Consider the following 18,069-nt stretch of genomic DNA (forward strand, 5'->3'; position numbering starts at 1 on the left):
AAATTAGAGTAGTTTTATTTTTATATGTATACTGATGATTACTAAAAATAACAAATACATTATTGTGCAGTTTAGCGGGGTGGACTCGTCGAGACTCGTAGAGACTCGTTTTGGAAATATATAAATATATATACTTACAAGGAAGTGCAGGCAAATCAGGAGAGGCAAGAATATACATGAGTGAGGCCTTTACAGAGGATAGAAGTTGGTTAAATGTATGCCCCTGTTAATGGTTTAGCTTTACCGTTCGTTCTCTACATGAAGCCATTCGCTTTTTGAACGTTATTACAAACGCTCCAATGCCCCCATCCCCGCAGGGGCAGGGGAACAATATTGTAACAACCCACTGTTCCACACAATTAAGGCAGGACGCGATCGAATCCGATACCAAATAAATTATTGTAATCTTTATCAATAGAAAATACGAACGAACACAATACAACAATAAATCATCCAATGAGTTAGAAGTAGGTTTAGTATTGGCCTGTGCCAGAATTGGTTTCCTTTTGGTAGCTATATACAGGTGGATGCCCCTTTAAATGTCCAGCACTTGGCATCAGCTTTAGAAACCACTGGCCCCATCATCCCCTTGTCTCCCTTCTCCTTGCACACGAGGCAATTCTGGTGCAAGAAAGGCAGGAAGAAGTTCGGTTGAATGTACCTCAACATGTCCTGATATTATGTAATGTTACGGAAATCATTAATATAACTTGTTTTGTTCGATTTCTACTCGTCAATAAACACTGAACGCACCTGTAAGATAAAAAGGTGCATCTAGAATATATTGCATTCAACCAAAACGTGCCACCATATTTGCACGAAAGCGGTTATTTCCTCAAATCTCTTACCAATCACATTCTTGGTGAAGTTTTCTTCCCGCAAATACCTGCAATGTGGGCAACATCCTCTAGCACGTGTGTCGGCATGAGCGATAAGTTTTCTGGAGCGAAGGGTTTCGCAGGGGGGGATAAAGGACACTTAACTACAAAATAGTAAAAGGAATAAGCAAACCTACTAAAAGTTATCGGTGCGATAATAAAAAAGTGTGTAGACAAAGGGCAATTTAAAGAAAACTCATGTTATATGTGTGATCCAGTGGAGATGGTTATTGTATCTGTTCACCAGGTAAACTATATTCAAGGAGCAAGGAGTATATTTATTGATACCGATATTTGAACAGTGTTTTTTCTTGTAATTGTCAACAGTTTCTATGAACAATAAAAAATCTGAACAAAAAAATCGCGTACATTTTATTTCATATTGATACGTACGAATGGAGCCTTAAAATTATATTGTATCGCTATATCATACGCGAAATTAGTTTCACATCATTCAATACTAAGTTATCATTGCTATTAGTTTCTTGAACCTTTAATCAAAAAGCTAAACGTTCAAAAGGGTGTTTTGGTCCCCAATTTCCCGGTTCCCACACGAGAACAATTTTGCCACACTGAAGGTCAACTTCCTTTTAACAGGGAATGAAGGTATGCTTTCCATAGAAAAACGCTGCATTTTTTGCTTGATAATTATTGTAAAAATATTTGCAACGGAACATTCAAAATATGTATCACATGACGGTGGCGGGTGGTTCACGTAAAGCTCTCAACTGTACACTATAAACGTACGACGATTCTTGATTCTGACAATGGCTATTTGTCATAGATATCAATTGCCTTTTTTTTCGTAAGTGAATTTCATCAAATTTCATTCGATTGGCTGGTATTTCGACAAGATTTTTGCCGAGATCAGACCTGGAACTGGAATTGAAACCATTGGAAAAGGCTGGATCGGATACGAATCTGACCACAGCCGTTAGTGCCCAAGATGTCGGAGTAATTGAGCAGACGAAAAGCCGTGTGTGTATAGGACGTTCGAGAAGCCCACAGAGTGGGCGATTGTGGGTCCATCCGTAAGCGATCGGATTGTCGTCTGCCGCAGTTGCAGGGTTTGGTAATTTTGTGAGTTCCACAAATCATCTTCTAGCTAGAAGTTGATGTGTGAAGGCATGCATTATATTGCCACAACTTTTCTATCAAACTACTCTACTACTTTTTCGTTTCCCAGTGTCGCATCTCCGACTTCCCAACCCTCTCTTCGGTGTGACAGTTTCCGTGGCGACCACCTTCGGAAAACACCCCGGAATCAGCGACCTTGCGTCTAGAAGCACAGTGTTTGCCCAGCGTTAAACCGGCAGGATGGAAGCCCTGGTGGAAAACACGGCTACTTCAACGCCAAGGTTTTACTGTCATACATGCAACATCGAGATCAGCAGCATTTCATCGGTAAGAGCACGGCCATCGTTGATTGACTATGTACCGGAGATGTCTTGCGATTGTCTAACAATTTTGCGGCGTTTTTAACGTTGTTTTCGTACAGGAGTTCACATGTCCGCGCTGTTCACAAGGCTTCATCGAGGAGTTACCGGCGTTGCCTGCTTCCAGCCCTCCGCCATTACAAGACCTAGGCCAACCATCGGGCGAATACGGCCACCCACTAAATGAGGCAAGCGCGAACTGATTCCAGTTTTCAACGATACGCTGTGTTCTGTTTTTTTTAATTTGACATTTCTTTCCCTTCTTCCCCGTCGTTCCTCACCCGCAGCAAGCGATACGGCTGGCTGGGGAGATTTTTACAAACACTTTGCTTTCGCCATTTTTCCGCAACCACAACGATCCTCGGGATGGGGATGAAGCAGGAACGTCTTCGAGTGCCGGCAATGGTGATCATGCCATGTACACGCTAGACGACATTCCTATCGACGGCGGCAGCCAACCTTCGGGTCCGTCCGGTGCTGGAGGTCCCATCGGCGAGGGTGGCGAAGGGGCAGCCGGAAGCAGTGTGTCCACCGGTGTCGGTGGTGTTACGCTGTTCGGTGGTGACCCACGGCCGTCGATGCGATTCCCGGGACGACGCGGAAGCAGGAGACGCGGTATGCAAAACATCAATCACGTCGATCACATCCTACGGGAGATTCTGATATCGGTGTCGGGCGGGGCGAATGGTGGTGCTGCCGGCGGACCAATGTTTTTCATGGGCAACCCGGGAGATTACGCGTGGGGTCGCGAAGGTATCGACACGATCGTTACCCAGCTGCTCAACCAGATGGACAATACCGGCCCACCGCCGTTGGAGAAGGAACGGATCGCGGAAATACCAACGGTCACAATCAACGCGGAACAGGTCGAGCGGAAGCTGCAGTGTTCGGTGTGCTTCGAGGACTTTGTCATTGATGAGTCGGTTCGGAAGCTGCCGTGCATGGTAAGAACGTTAACGAGATTCGTTGCTGTACGATCACACTACGATCTTCTTCCTTCCGACAGCACGTGTATCATGAACCCTGCATCATCCCGTGGTTGGAATTGCACGGCACCTGCCCCATTTGTCGCAAGAGCCTTACGCCAGAACAGTCCCAAGCGAGCCCCCAATCGCAATCGCAGCAAACACAGGAAAACTCCACCGAAACGCCCCCAGAGGAAAGCTCTGAATCGAACCAGCAGCCGCAGGAACAACGACCGCAGCCGCAGCAACTGACACCCTCCTCGCAGAACCAACAGGGTGTGATTACCTTCAGAATACGTAAGCTTCCCCTCCAGGACGCGTGCCAATCGCGAATCCTAACTGCTTTTCCACCCCCTCGGAACGGTTATTCACGCCCTCTTTTGTAGAGGATCTGCTTCCTATCCTTTCAGGGCCATCGATGACAAACATGGTGGTCGAGATGGGCCCATCCGGCGTCTCATCATCTAGTCTACCACAGGCCGGCGGCAACGTCTCCAGAATAGCACCCACTCCTGGCAGTGCTTTCGCGCGCCGATCGAACGCACCGTCGGCACCCTCTTCTTCACGCGGTTCCCGCACCACCAATGAGCCGGGTAACAGTAATCGGGATGACGATGGAAATATTGATAATACGCTAGATTTAGATTAACCAAAAAAAATTTTCAAAAAAGAAACGAAAAAACACTTCCAGGGACAACCCTAGGAACAGGTCATAGGCGTAATGAAGATGGTTAAAAAATTTGGGTAAAATTTAACGATGGAGTTTGACAGTGACAGGGAATGGGGAAAGGCATGAACATAATATACCCCAAACGGTTATATATTACATACATTTTCCCCCCTTTTCTCGGTGAAGGATGTCAGTCTTAAGTTATTAGCTTGTATAACGACTTACAAAAAAACAGGGGCACGATTTAATGCGAGCCTCTTTGATCCGGATAAATTGAAGATGTCTTCTTCTTTATCTACGACAACGACAGTCTTGCGTAAATATTGAGTTTCCATAAAAGGTTACAGTACGGTCTCGAGTGGGATTCGAACCTATGGAATGCCGTGTTCTAGCTGACCCCGAAATTGAAGATGTAAAGGTGCATAAATAATGCGCCATATTCTTTACGCTTGTCATTTTAAAGATCGTCACTATTAGAGGTTTATTATGTTATTACCTATCGATAGAGTGTTATTGGTGCCCCTGTAATGTTCGAACGAGGTTATCGGAGTAACAAAAATGCATCTTCAGCGAGATGGTGATGTCCGATGGGATCTCCTCTTTGGCCACTGCCATAGGAATACCCAGAAACATTCACCAGTTCTTCCGATCAATCGTGAACCAGTCGTGTGGGATGAACTTTAGATAAACGCAACTCGCTCGACGACGAGAAAGTATCGTAAAAGCTCCTTTATTTAACTTTCTTTTAGCTTCAAATTGTTAGTTGGTTAGTCGTTCGTTTAAAGCAGTTACTTGATTTTTTTCATTTTGAAACAAATATTAGATGTAGTAAGCGATTTGTTTGCCTTTATGACCTCCCTACGCTTGTAGAATGATCTATTTATTTTTATTCGGATCTGCTTGTACAAATATGGGTTTCCTAAATTTTGCTCCCTTTGGTTTTTTTTTAAGTTTATATGATTGCTTGGATGTTTTCTGTGTGCGTTTTCAAAGGGATGCTTTCAATTAAACCCCGATGCATGCGACCTTTCCATCACAAGAAACTACTACCCAATGGAAAGAAGCGTGTGTTATTATGGAAACCGATCATCCGCCGCCTCGTATCTTCATTTCTTTGTCACTATGTTTGTCACATTCCTGTGATGAGAGGGTTTTCCGAGTCCCGACGATAACCGATGGATTGAACACTTTCCATGTACAGTAGCAGCAAATGGAACGGATAGGGATATATGAATTGAAAAATAAGATGTAACGCTTTGCAAAAGCACAAGACGATGAGGAGAGAGGGGTGGGCGCAAAGAAGGTGGAAGAAAATAGAATTAAGCACAGCGCAAAGCAAGGAAATGCAAGCGGAAATTATCGCGCTACCTAATGCCAACTAACAGATAATGAATTATCGGTGGGTCCGAGGAAAACAGATTTGAAAAAAAGCTTAATTGTAGAGCAGGTTCGGCCGAAATCCGTACCTTCACTCACGGTTCAACTTACGTTTGAGGTTAATTGGCCAAAGATACAGAAATCCACACTCTGATTAAAATAAACTGTCTAGCTGAATGCTCAACGCAGCCGCAAATTCGTTTGTAAGACGAACAGGTATGAACCACACAAGTGGAAACGAGATTAACAAACCAGGATTCCAAGGAGAGAGATTGTAACAGTTTTCAAAGCCTAGCTATTTAAATGCGCTCCGCATTGATAAGCCGATAGAGATTCACGTCATCTTCCTAGGGGAGAGAGAAAACGCATGATCAAAATAGCACACGATTCATATTTTCACGTGCAGTTTATTCGAAATGGTCTTCGATTATTTCCACTTACCCATGTGCTCAGTTTGTTTGTTGCAAAGAACTAATTATAAACATACAAGACACGATTGCATTCGACTAGAGAGAACGGACAAATGTAATCGAGCTAAAAAAAAGCGTGTTAACGATGTAAGAGAAATAAGTAGATTGGACAAAGTGGCACGAGGCATTGGATTGCCTGCTCGAAAAGAAGAATTGATAGAGAAGAAAGTTTTATTATTCTAACAGAAAAGTAAGTAAACTTGTGAAACAACTCTGCTGCATTGTAACAACACCGATACGACCATTATCAATATTATTATTATGATTATTATGAACGCGTTGATGATAATAAAGTAAATGAAAGCTGACTGAAAAAAATGCAGTTGTACAAAAATATACATTACACCAATTGGATATTACAGAAGTAATTCGGGAGCCATAGAAAACCACATTCATTAAATCATAATTTAGTTTCTTTCTTAAACGGACGGCTAAGTGGAATCTGGTAGTTTTTTAAGTTTTGATTTTATTTTAATGTGTGTTTCACTTCGTGCTACATTCCCGGTGGAACTACTTACTGCAAAAGGCTTGAGAAGTACAGTCGACCGTTCGCGAAGTGAAGAAATATTTTATTTTGGGTGAAATTAATGGTAAAACGTGGACGAACAAACAAAATGAAACGACGCTTCAGAAAACCGAAGCGCAAAGCCTGACCGTGTCCGTAGAATTGGGATTGATGCTTCTGTTTCTCTTCCTCTCGTTCTCGACGTGTTAGTTTTATAGTAAGTGTGGCTAAATACGCCTCCGGAAATGGAGAAAATGCACATGGGCCATCGAACGCATTAGTTGTAATAGATGAGGATCATTAACCCCGAAAATGGGTAGATTTTTAAGGACAACGAAATGTATGAAAAGCTAAAGCAATACAAGGCGCCGACTATGTCGAGTGAGTGAGCCTATTCTCCTCCCATGCCAGCGGCAGCAGCGGCCGGCGAGGGGCCAGTGCCGTCGTCACCTCGCTTCTTCGATCCGGACACGATGTCGTCGATGCGCAGAAGCAGAATGGCCGTTTCGACGGCCGTCTTGTACACCTGCAGCTTCACCGAGAGCGGTTCCCAGATGTTCTTTTCCTGCATGTCCGCCAGCTGCCCGGTGATACCGTCAATGCCCCACGTGCATGGTCCCTTGCCTTCCGGGTGTGATGCGTGCTTCGCCCGGAGTGCCGTCAACGTGCGGATCGTGTTGGCACCGCAATTCTGGGCCAGCGTACGCGGGATGATTTCCAATGCCTGTGCCACCGCTCGGTACGGTCCCTGGATCTGTTTCTTGGCCAGTGCCTGCGAGACGGCCATCTCCACAGCTCCTCCACCGGGGAGAAGCTTTGGTTCGAGCATAAGGTTGCGCGCGACGTGCAGCGCATCCTGCAGATTGCGTTCCGTCTCGTTCAGCACGTCCTTCGAGGCACCGCGGAGTAGAATTGTGCACGCCTTCGGGTCGTCACACTCGGTCACGAAGCAGAAGTACTCGTCGCCCAGCTTCTTAATCTCGAACAGCCCCGCTCCCGTGCCGACGTCCTTCTCCGTCAGCTCCTCGGTACGGTTGACGATCGTGGCACCGCAAGCGCGAGCCAGCCGGTTGTTGTCCGTTTTGCGCAGTCGGCGGATAGCCGTGATGCCTGCCTTCAGTAGGAAGTGCTGTGCGAGATCGGAAACGCCCTTCTCCGTGAACACTACGTCTGGCTTGACTGCGATAATGTCGGCGCAGAGGCGAGCCACATGCTCCTCCTCGATCTGGAGCAACTTCGTGAAGTCCTGATCGCCGACAATCTCCACGTTCGTTTGGCTCTCGCCCTTCTTGTACTCGAGTGGGCAGTCCAGCAGAACGATGCGTGGCTTCTCGATGTAACGACGCATCTTCGGGTGTGTGACATCCTTGTTCAGCATGATACCGCGCAGCACGCACGAATCCTCGATCGAACCGCCGGGAATCTTCTCCACCTTGGCGTACTTCTTGATGTCGATCTCGGTGCGACCGTTCTCCGTCAGCGAAACCGTCTCGACCGCATCCAGCGCGATACGCACGGCCATATCGGTCCAGCGACCGATGAACTTTGTTCCGACGCACGACTTGATCACATCTGCCAGCCGGTTCTTATCCGAGCGGTTCAGCTCGATGCTAACCTCATCCTGGAGAATGTTCACCATGTCCTCCAGCGCTTCCCGATACGCACGGATGATCACGGTCGGATGAATTTGCTGCTTCAGGAACTGCTCCGCCACGGCCAACATTTCCCCCGCAAGCACGATGACCGACGTGGTTCCATCACCGACCTCCTCGTCCTGCGTGCGAGCGATTTCGATCATACTCTTCGCGGCCGGATGCTGCACGGTGATTTCACGCAGAATGGCATTGCCGTCGTTCGTCATGACGATGCCGCCCATCGGGTCCATCAGCATTTTCATCATCGCCTGCGGACCTAGGCACGTGCGGATCAAATCGGCGATCGTCTTTAGGGAGGGGAATGAAAAAAGAAGACAAACACCCACACAATATTAGACACCGTCTTAACCTCTTCCCCGCACATCGGCCATTCGGCGACTCCACCGAAGCACTCAGCGTGCACTCATTGTGACTCACTTTGCCGGCATTGATGTTCTCCAACTGCACCTTTCGGCCGCTTTCTCGCTTGGTGTTTTTGCCTGGAAACGGGAAAAATTATGCTCAATCGATGCCTTGCGGCGCAAACGAACGATGCAACTTACTGAGAATTAGAATCGGCTGCTGCGGGGCGTACATTTTTGCTGTCGGAGATTTGTGCCTGCTGTTCTAGAACTAACCGTACCACCGATCACGTTATTTTCCACAATGGAAACGCTGGTGCGGCTGAGGCTGCTAAGTTTTTGACAGCTGTCATGGCGACCAACCAAAATCTGTGCAACCTGTACAAGGCAAGTTGATACAGTAAATGTGGTAAAAATGGACAATGCTTCGGATAGAACAGAAAAGTAGACTGTCGTTTAAATGAAATCCATCAAACCATATTTATTGTCTCTTAGGCAATACATAAATGGAACATAGTAATTCTTGTATTACAAAAGCTTGTTGCATTGGATGGATAATTCTGTTGCGATTTCAATTCTTGGAAATAGTTTCACTTCCGGTTGTTGGAATATCCATATCCACGACGATATTCCAGCTTATCGTTATCTTTTATAGCTGGCATTTCCTTGGGTTTCTGCAGTGAACGAAGACCGGACGAGTTGAATTTCCCAAATCCTCCACGATATTCAAGCTTATCGATGTCCCCAACATTCGAATACTTCAGGCCACAATTAGATCGCTGCAGCAACCCGCATACTGTCGGACTTTTCATCAGAGTTTTTGGAAGAGCATTCGGAGGAAGATGTAGGACATCACGAAGGAATGTGATCCCCTCTTCGGTAAGAAACCAGTAGTAGTGATTCCAGACGAATTTCTCCTTCACGTAGCGTTTCGATTGCAGCGACTGCATCGTCTTGATGATATGCACGTTTGGAATGGTCGCTAGCTCCAGATGAGTTTCATCTCGCTTATGGTTTTTCTTGATCACTAGCACGCCTTCCACGAACAGATGTATGTAGATGGTCACGCGATGTTCTTTGGGCATGAACATTTTGTCTTTTATACTAGCTAGAGAACGCACGCAATAGTCTGCAACCGGAAACGAAATAAGCAGTGGCGGATGAAGTGCAAACCAGCAACCGTTGGAATCGTCAACTGGACTAAACCAAAGACAATTAACAGACAGGTCGGGTCAAAGCTGTTTTCTGCTCCGCCATTGTTGTGACAGTTGGTTAAAAAAGTGCTTACAAAAATTCCCAGCATACTTGTGGGAGATCTCCTCCAAAATCTTCGCGAAATAGGTAGTTGGTAATTCTAGATCACAGTATCCATGGTTTTGCGGATACAAACTGCTCTTCTGAGTGAAAACATGGGATATGGATCCTTTTGCCCTCCGTGATTGCCGAAATTAAGTGTGTTGGCCTGCTTCATACGGAGCCTTCCTAAAGAATATATTTCGAACGCCTCAACTCTTTGTTCTATTGTTGAAACATACCAAATTTACAGTTTTACCCCACTTTCTTCGCTGTTAGTGAGAAGTAAACAAAATTTTAACCAACTGTCAAAAATTTTCCCACGATTTTCGGCTCGTTACATGGTATGCTGCGACCTGTCTGTTAATTGACTTTGGACTAAACTGCACTAGACAAAAGCCATGCCACCTTTGATCTAGACGTTGCGAGAAACTGTCATTCTGACAATTCAAATTTTATACTTGGCGTTTGCCAAACAACGAATCTCCGAATAGACAGACAACACTTCGCTTGTGAATTTATGACTAAAATATTACAAAATATCGCGTGTGAACATACAGTGTATTAAGTAGTTTGTTTGATAGTTGTTATAGTACAATAAATCACTAAAATATCGAAGTGCCTTCGGAGGGGAATGTTGTGTATTACAATTGTAAACAAAGCGTAAAGATCCGACATACACACTTACTCAAAATGCAGAGCCAATCGTCTGTGATGGAGCAGCAGCTGGAAAAGCTTTACTTTGTGCTTCGCGCGGAGTACACCACGAAAGATGATGCTGCCGAGGACATGCAGAGCGCCCATTCGGTAAGAAATCGCGTTCGAGTTGTGGGTGCATTTTTGTTTCTAATAGTCCTGTACATTACAGACTGCCCGGGACCATAGCGAAAAGCTGACGGAGTGGATTACCGAAGCCGATTGCATGAAGCTGGACGATGAACGGCTCACGAAAAAACATGTATTTGTGTTCGAAAAGTTCTCCGGGGCGGCGTTCGAGCGAGTGAAGAAATTTCCTTCGACCATCATCGGTCCACGGTGCCTCATCAGTTGCTTCATGAGCATCGAAACGATTCCACTCGGTGTACACCCGGTGTATACGACGGCCATGCGTAACCTAACCGTGTGCAGTTCCGGTTTGAAGGCAAAGGAAAAGGCCACCATCAGTCAGCTCGTGTTCTACATGGGCGGATACTACCTCGACGTGCTGAACCTAAGCTGCACCCATCTCGTCTCGTCCACGGTGGAGTCGGTCAAGTACGAAAAGGCGGCGGAAATCAAGCTACCCATCATGCACCCGGACTGGGTTCACCGCGTGTGGGAGGAAAGCCAGCAGCGCTACGTGCACGCAACGGACGAGTGCTACATGAAGCGCCACCGGTTACCCGTGTTCCACTCGCTCACAATCACTTCGACCGGGCTGACGGCGGCGAAGAAAAACGAAATCAAAACGTTAATCGAAGCGAACGGAGGCGTTTACTCGGGCGCGTTCAAGTCGGAGGTGACAAACATTCTGATCCTGGAGAAGAGTAGTATCGGATCGGCTAAATTTCAGGGCGCAGTCAAGTCCAAAAAGGATTGCCTTTCGCCCGAGTGGATCGTGGACAGTGTGGCCAGTGGGTACGCACTTCCCCTGCGGCAGTATGAGGTAAAAAGTATGAAAGCTTCCACGCCGACCAAAACTGGAGAATGCACGACGACGACGGCGGATGGTGGTGATGGGGCGCAGGGTATTGGGGGCCGAATTTCGGGCGGTGAGTTCAATCCCGACTGTACGCAACTATCGGAAATCTCGCACGCAAACTTCTCCGCACGCAATGTTACGATCAACGAGAGCATTATATCGTGCGGAAGTGCCGTGGATGGTTTCCCTGTTGGCTCTACCATGTCCGCTGGCGCACGGCCTTGCTCTCAGCGGTACCGGGAATTCCTTTCCCGCATGACGGTGCAGCAGGCTAAAAAGGCTGGCCCCTTGCTCGACGGGTGCAATGTGTTTTTGAGTGGATTCACCACGGAAGAGAAGGAAAAGTTGAACAAAATCCTAAACGCCGTCGGTGCGGTTCGATACGATGAAATATCCGCGACCGTCAGTCACGTCATCGTCGGCGAACAGAACGTGTCCGATTTGGCTCAACTGCGTGATTCGGCGGCACATTTACTTACCCTGGAATGGTTGGCTAAATCGATCGAGTTGCAGCAACTAGCTCCCGAGGACGCGCCAGAATATGCGTTCCGCCCCTCCAACAGAGGGCTTCACGAACGTGCACCCGAACCACCGTCACCGTCGAGTAAGAAAAACCTTCAACGTATGAATAGTAGCGTATTTAAGCGCCCTGAGGTGCCAAAGCTAAAGCTTGACATGGAAACCAATGTGCCCGCGAAGGTTCCGGATAATCGCCCCAGCCAGGAGGACTCGATCATGCTTCAGTACATGGAGAAAAACTTGGCCGAAAGGCTTCCACAAACCACGACGGAAGCTGGTCCGACGTCATCCGGAAAACAGCAGCAACAGCAACAACCCGTACCGAACGTGACCTCCACCACGGCGAACGCAGCGACTAGTCAGACGGACTCGGAACTGGAATCACAGTACACGGAGTTTATGCTCGGGAAGACACTGTTCGTGTTTGGATTTTCCGATGAGGACGCCGTTCAGATCATCACCGACGTTAAGTACTGCGGGGGAACGATCGTGGACGAGACGTACAGCGACGAGGTGGACTACATCGTCCTACCGACGTCCTGCATCGGAAGGCCCGACTTCCAGGTGAAAGGCCGCGAAACGGTCAACTGTATTTGGCTGGAAACGTGCGTCCAGGATGGCCAGTGCTACCCGATGGAGTACTACTTCGAGCCGATCCCGTACGGCGAAGATGATCCGCGTCCTTTGGAAGGCGAAACGATCGTGATTAGCTCGTACTCTGGTCCGGAACGAAATTTCCTGATCGCGATGGGAGGTATGTTGGGCGCGTCGGTACAGGAACGGCTTGTCCGTAAGGCGGCCCCACTGTTGGTGTGCAAGGAACCGAGTGGAGCAAAGTACGACGCCGCCATTCAGTGGGATTTGACGGTGGTGCGTGCGGAATGGCTTCGAGAGTGCGCCCGCACGAAGCGTCGCGTTGCGGAGGGACCGTTTTTGGTGGGTGATTCCATTTGCTCGGGGAAAAACATTCCTACCGGTGCGGGGATGAACGCCGGTTGCCTTCCGACAACCTCCACCGACGATGTGGACATTGAGTCGGTACGTGAGGAACCGACTAAAGGGCCAGTTGCGGATGATGTATCGATGCACCCGCAAGCTTCGTCAACGATGAAACCACGTCCCAAGCCATCCGGGGGTGAGTACCGGTACATCTTGGAGCAAAAGACACGCGAAGAGACGGATTTGCAGTACGGATTCAATCGACTTTCCACGCCGGAGATGAAAAAAATGAGTAGCGATGAGCGGATGATCTACTCTCAGGAACTCGACAAGTACGAGGAGCTCGTCGTAGCGCAGCGAACCCAACGGAAACCTTTCAATCCGAACGAGGGCACCAACCCGACGCCAGCCGTAACCGGTGCTATGGACTCACCGATCGTACCGAGAAACCGACGTTTTTCCGCTCTAACCGGTGCATCATCTTCACGGTCACCAGCAACACCGGGCAGTGGCGCGGGACCTAATACAAGTGCCAATACAACCCCACTCGGTGCAATCGCTGGTGAATACGAGGCGTTAAGCGTTACCCAACGGGTGGCCGATTTCGAAACACCTGTCCGCGAAGTGCTTTACCGTGCGCTCAAGGAGGAAGAGGAAAAGGAACGCAATGCTTCGCCACGAACCCGGCGCATGAAGGAACTGCTCGCTACCCCGCACGGTCCGGCGGGTGCCACCGATGGTCACATCCGTACACCAACCCTTCCGGAGTGCATGACGAAACCGGTCACTCCGTACGGCTTTCGACCGGACGCAAGTCCCGAAAACCACGCTTTCCACAAGCGAAAGCTGCAGCACTGGGATCGATTCCATAAGCCACCAACCGCGGGGAGTAGCGGCAGCGGGGAAACGGCCTCCCAAAAGGAGCGTCGGATGAGCACACCGTTGAGTGAAATTAAGCGACGATTTTGGCGTGAAAATTTCGGCGACGAGTACGTGGACCACATCGAGTCAAAGTACACGACGCAGACTAACGTGCAGTCGTTAAACCGTTCCGCGAGGGAGGAGGAGGAGGAGGAGGTTGCCGGCACGCAACAGCAAGCGACAAGGAAAGATCCATCGCCTTCCGGGGTAGACAAGGGTCGACCGGCGAGTGGAACGGATACTGCTCCTAGTACCTCCCGCACATCTCGAAGCTCCACGCACGATCGTGGAAATGTGAGCGGGGAAAAAAGATCGCGCAGCGAATTGGAAGACGACGATGGCGAAGGGAACGACAATACCGGGGACGGCAGTAACGAAAGCAGCTCCCTCGCCGCTGGACAAAAAGTGCCCGACGAAACCGATGGACCGGTGGCGAAGAAACCTTTGCTTAATGGAACCGAAGATGTGGCTATCAAGAGGTTAAGCGATTTTATTTCGGCCGCCCGCGAATCGGCCAAGAAGAAGGCGAGAAATTACGTACCACCGGAGCAATTTTTAACCGAGCCGGAAATTTACGATTCTGGTAAGATCCTCTCCCGAAACCATTTTTAACATCCTCACAAATGTTATCCTTTTTCTATTTCGCACACAGAACAAAATGTTGGTGTCGGTGGTGTCATATGGCGTGATCCGGATGTCGAAAACTTCCAGCTTAACAAAGCGGCATCATCCCCCAAACGGTACGCGAAGGACGCCGTCTTTGCCATCTCGGGCGTGCAGGATGACATGCGGGTGGCGTTGGCGAAGAAAATCGAGCAACTGAAGGGCCGGTTAGCGTCCGACCCGAACCGCTACGATCCGGCTTGCACGCACATCGTGTGCGGCAAACCGAACCGTGGCGAAAAGATGCTGTCCGGGATGGCGGCCGGCAAGTGGATACTCTCTACCAAGTACCTGGACGATAGCTACGAGGCGGGGTATTTTTTGGATGTAAGAATCGGGAAATAATCATGTAGGAAGCAGTTTTTCAAACGATGATTTAATTTTGTCTCTCCTTCGGCAGGAAGAAAACTACGAGTGGGGCAACCCGAAGGCGGCCAAAAATCTCACCAAGCTAACCACAGCGGGTGAGCTTGAGGCGGCCACCGGGGCCTACACCTGGCGCAAGCGCATAGCAACGGACAGCAGTAAGCACGATGGAGCTTTCACCGGTTTCCGGGTGCTGCTGGTGGTTCCCAAGAAGGAACAGTTCGTGACCCTTTTGCAGTCCGGTGGGGGAACCGTGGTTGACTGCAACCCACCGTTCATCAACTCCGATCGTGCGATGACCGCGACGCATTGCTTTGTCGATCGAAAGATGAAACTGACGAGCGAAGATCATCGGGCACTGGCCGAAGCCGGCATTGCGGTCCTGTCGATAATGTATCTGAATGCGTACCTCACCTCGGAAAAACTACCCGATCCGAACAATTTTCAGTTGCCAATGTAGATCCGATGGGGAGTTGATTTTCACGCACATAACCAGGATTCCGGTTGAATGATTTGATATTAAGGTTTTTTGTATTTGCTTCCGTTTTTTCCTACTGTAAATACACTCGTTCATTGTTCTTCTAACTGTTGTGTTTGCTATCAGATTATCGCTTAATCAATTTCCAAAAGGTTTAAAAGTACACCCCGCTGATCCGTAGAGTCATCCGTCTTCAGGAAAGCGACTTGTTTCCGTCGTACATTCATAAACGATCTTATGCCAACATCTTGGTATACTTTGATCGGATTTTTTTCCCCACTCATTAATTCTCGAATACGTACTTTTGAGCATGTTTTATTTTGTTTTAACAGGTGAAACAAATTAATGGTTTATTTTTATTATGGCCTTTCGTCATAATCTAAACATCTAGCGATGGAATCTGGTGGATCGATATATTTGATATAACATTTTAGAAAATATAATGCACACGTAAAGAAACCTGTTTGCCGGGCACTTTGTGCCTCTCTATAGCTTTACGCCCAATAAAACCGCATTATGGAATGCATTAAATGCAATGTTGCTGGAAGTGTTCGTTGTGGAGAGGAACGTCTTTGCCTTCCTCTCAGAGTTCGAGGACAATTTCGTTCGTTGTTGGCTTACACACTAGATAAATGCAAAACTGGTTGCCCTGAACAATAACCGTGCATCGTTCCCATTACATGCGGAACACACCGAAATGGGTGTCACCGACCGGTTGATTAAGGGCTGCCTGCAGGCTTAGCCCGAGAACGCGACGCGTATCGACCGGATCGATGATTCCATCGTCCCACAGTCGCGCGGTGCTGTAGTACGGCGATCCTTCCGCCTCGAACTGCTGCACGATCGGAGCCTTGATGCGGTTGCCGATCTCCTCGGTCCATTCGCGGCCCGTCCGACGGTACTGCTCCTCGGTGATCTGGGCCAGCACGCCGGCGGCCTGTGATCCGCCCATCACCGAGATGCGACTATTCGGCCACATGTACAGGAATCGGGGTGAATACGCCCGCCCGCACATACCGTAGTTGCCTGCCCCGTACGACCCTCCGATGATGAGTGTCAGCTTGGGCACATTAGCGCACGCGACCGCCGTTACCATCTTGGCGCCGTTCTTTGCGATTCCTCCCGCTTCCGCGTCACGACCCACCATGAAGCCGGTAATGTTCTGCAGGAAGATCAGCGGAATGCGCTTCTGGGCGCACAGCTGAATGAAGTGGGCACCCTTGAGGGCACTCTCGGAAAACAGAACACCATTGTTGCCGACAATTCCAACGAGCTGCCCGTAGAGTCGGGCGTACCCGCAGACGATCGTTTCGCCGTAGAACTTCTTGAACTCGGTAAACCGACTTCCATCGACGATGCGAGCAATGACCTCGCGTACATCGAACGATTTCGTGAGATTCGAACCCACTATACCGTACAGATCGGATGCCGGATACCGCGGTGCTTCCGGTTCGGGACCGAACGTGAGTCCTTCGTGCGCTATCATCGCTTTAGTGTTGACGCTGAGAAGTTCATTGTAATTTGCACTTCCCGGACGGTTCAAGTTCTTCACGATTTGACGCGCGAGATACAGGGCATGCTCATCGTCAACCGCGTAATGGTCGGTCACACCGGACGTCCGACAGTGCAAATCCGCTCCACCAAGTTCCTCCGCCGAAACGACCTCTCCAGTGGCTGCCTTTACCAGCGGGGGACCGGCAAGGAAAATGGTACCCTTACCCTTTACGATGATGCTTTCATCCGCCATAGCTGGCACGTAGGCACCGCCTGCCGTGCAGCTACCCATAACGACCGCAATCTGAGGGATACCGCGTGCGGACATGTTCGCCTGGTTGTAGAAAATGCGCCCAAAGTGCATCTTGTCGGGAAACACCTCGGCCTGCCGGGGCAAGTTGGCGCCACCCGAATCGACGAGATAGATACACGGCAGGTTGTTCTCCTGGGCGATCTCTTGGGCACGGAGGTGCTTCTTTACCGTGATCGGATAGTACGTGCCACCCTTGACGGTCGCATCGTTCGCTACGATTACACACTCTACGCCCTGCACCCGCCCAATACCGGTAACGATTCCGGCCGAATTCACCACATCCTTGCCGTACATTTCATGCGCCGCCAATGTGGAAAGCTCCAGGAAGGCAGACTCAGGATCAACCAGACGGTTGATACGATCACGTGCCAGCAGTTTTCCCTTCGAAGTGTGCCTTTTCACCGCTTCCGGTCCACCCCCGGCAAGGACGTCCTCGGTGATGCGTCTCAGGTTGGTGACCAGGTCGTTCATTTGGGTGTAGTTTTCCTGCCGAACCGAAAGCCTCATTGTAGCATGCTTTGGGAAACTCTTTCTACAAAGGAAATACCTTGAATTCGGGAGATTGTCGGTTCACCTCCGTCGGCAGCACGTTGGCCTCCGAAACGTGCAGCAGGCGACATTGTTGCGTGGCGAGGATGTTCGCGATCGACCCCTGGTGGTGGACCATGGAACGGGCAAAAAGAACTCGAGCTTTGGACAGCATCTCGTCAGGTCGGTGTCTGCGTCTGCGCCGTTGCAAGGGAAACAATGATCGCACCGAATGATCTTATCGAAGCCAAAATAAAAGTGAAATCAACGAAAGGAAGAGTATTATGTAAACATGCGCCTGAACTTGAGTGCGCTGAGAGCTGTGACAAAGTCGCCGGAGTTCGTGGAATGTTTACGACAGGCTTGCAAGGTGCTCTAGATCAGTTCTGATAAGCAATCAGAGAAATTGCAAAAGTTCAGCGATTTTTTTTTAGACAAAATAAGGTGGGTAATGCGCCACGATATCCTTTTTAAATACATTTGTAATCGATAGGTTATTTAACTTTTTATATTGAAATCGCATCGAACCATCCAACGTTCATGTTAAACCAGTTTGAATCTTTTAGCACTAACATTT

General features: G+C 48.8%; 5 protein-coding genes across 5 annotated transcripts; 2 read left to right on the forward strand and 3 right to left on the reverse strand.

Moving 5' to 3' along the window:
• The first annotated feature begins 2,069 nt into the window (after positions 1-2,069).
• Positions 2,070-3,928, forward strand: LOC131284208 (E3 ubiquitin-protein ligase Iruka-like). The gene is made up of 5 exons (XM_058313063.1): positions 2,070-2,282; positions 2,377-2,502; positions 2,602-3,258; positions 3,321-3,576; positions 3,666-3,928. The coding sequence occupies exons 1-5, from the start codon at positions 2,196-2,198 to the stop codon at positions 3,926-3,928; spliced, it is 1,389 nt and encodes a 462-aa protein (XP_058169046.1). The 5' UTR covers positions 2,070-2,195.
• Positions 3,929-6,569: 2,641 nt separating this feature from the next.
• LOC131289336 (T-complex protein 1 subunit gamma) lies at positions 6,570-8,622 on the reverse strand. The gene is made up of 3 exons (XM_058318570.1): positions 8,499-8,622; positions 8,374-8,435; positions 6,570-8,243 (listed from the first exon to the last, which is right to left on the reverse strand). Exons 1-3 carry the CDS (start codon positions 8,530-8,532, stop codon positions 6,693-6,695), a joined length of 1,647 nt encoding a protein of 548 aa, XP_058174553.1. The 5' UTR covers positions 8,533-8,622; the 3' UTR covers positions 6,570-6,692.
• A 265-nt stretch (positions 8,623-8,887) lies between these two features.
• On the reverse strand, positions 8,888-9,388 carry LOC131284209 (small ribosomal subunit protein eS10B-like). The gene has a single exon (XM_058313064.1). It carries the CDS (start codon positions 9,386-9,388, stop codon positions 8,888-8,890), a length of 501 nt encoding a protein of 166 aa, XP_058169047.1.
• A 769-nt stretch (positions 9,389-10,157) lies between these two features.
• LOC131289332 (DNA topoisomerase 2-binding protein 1) lies at positions 10,158-15,272 on the forward strand. The gene is made up of 4 exons (XM_058318565.1): positions 10,158-10,397; positions 10,459-14,233; positions 14,303-14,640; positions 14,714-15,272. Exons 1-4 carry the CDS (start codon positions 10,284-10,286, stop codon positions 15,137-15,139), a joined length of 4,653 nt encoding a protein of 1,550 aa, XP_058174548.1. The 5' UTR covers positions 10,158-10,283; the 3' UTR covers positions 15,140-15,272.
• A 459-nt stretch (positions 15,273-15,731) lies between these two features.
• Positions 15,732-17,777, reverse strand: LOC131289335 (probable methylcrotonoyl-CoA carboxylase beta chain, mitochondrial). Its single transcript, XM_058318569.1, has 2 exons — positions 17,512-17,777; positions 15,732-17,450 (listed from the first exon to the last, which is right to left on the reverse strand). Exons 1-2 carry the CDS (start codon positions 17,665-17,667, stop codon positions 15,834-15,836), a joined length of 1,773 nt encoding a protein of 590 aa, XP_058174552.1. The 5' UTR covers positions 17,668-17,777; the 3' UTR covers positions 15,732-15,833.
• Between the last annotated feature and the right edge of the window lie 292 nt (positions 17,778-18,069).

Source organism: Anopheles ziemanni, chromosome 3, assembly GCF_943734765.1.
Source record: "Anopheles ziemanni chromosome 3, idAnoZiCoDA_A2_x.2, whole genome shotgun sequence".
NCBI lineage: Eukaryota > Metazoa > Arthropoda > Insecta > Diptera > Culicidae > Anopheles > Anopheles ziemanni.

Bases quoted from the DNA above. Each gene is read 5' to 3' on its own strand.
- LOC131284208 (XM_058313063.1), top strand. From the start codon at position 2,196: ATGGAAGCCCTGGTGGAAAACACGGCTACTTCAACGCCAAGGTTTTAC. The intron at 3,259-3,320 runs GTAAGAACGTTA...TCCTTCCGACAG, and splicing joins TTCGGAAGCTGCCGTGCATG to CACGTGTATCATGAACCCTG. The intron at 3,577-3,665 runs GTAAGCTTCCCC...CCTCTTTTGTAG, and splicing joins TGTGATTACCTTCAGAATAC to AGGATCTGCTTCCTATCCTT.
- LOC131289336 (XM_058318570.1), bottom strand. From the start codon at position 8,532: ATGTACGCCCCGCAGCAGCCGATTCTAATTCTCA. The intron at 8,436-8,498 runs GTAAGTTGCATC...TCCCGTTTCCAG, and splicing joins GCAGCCGATTCTAATTCTCA to GCAAAAACACCAAGCGAGAA. The intron at 8,244-8,373 runs GTGAGTCACAAT...CCCTCCCTAAAG, and splicing joins AGAACATCAATGCCGGCAAA to ACGATCGCCGATTTGATCCG.
- LOC131284209 (XM_058313064.1), bottom strand. From the start codon at position 9,388: ATGTTCATGCCCAAAGAACATCGCGTGACCATCTACATACATCTGTTC.
- LOC131289332 (XM_058318565.1), top strand. From the start codon at position 10,284: ATGCAGAGCCAATCGTCTGTGATGGAGCAGCAGCTGGAAAAGCTTTAC. The intron at 10,398-10,458 runs GTAAGAAATCGC...TGTACATTACAG, and splicing joins ACATGCAGAGCGCCCATTCG to ACTGCCCGGGACCATAGCGA. The intron at 14,641-14,713 runs GTAAGAATCGGG...CTCCTTCGGCAG, and splicing joins AGGCGGGGTATTTTTTGGAT to GAAGAAAACTACGAGTGGGG.
- LOC131289335 (XM_058318569.1), bottom strand. From the start codon at position 17,667: ATGCTGTCCAAAGCTCGAGTTCTTTTTGCCCGTTCCATGGTCCACCAC. The intron at 17,451-17,511 runs GTATTTCCTTTG...TCGGTTCGGCAG, and splicing joins GACAATCTCCCGAATTCAAG to GAAAACTACACCCAAATGAA.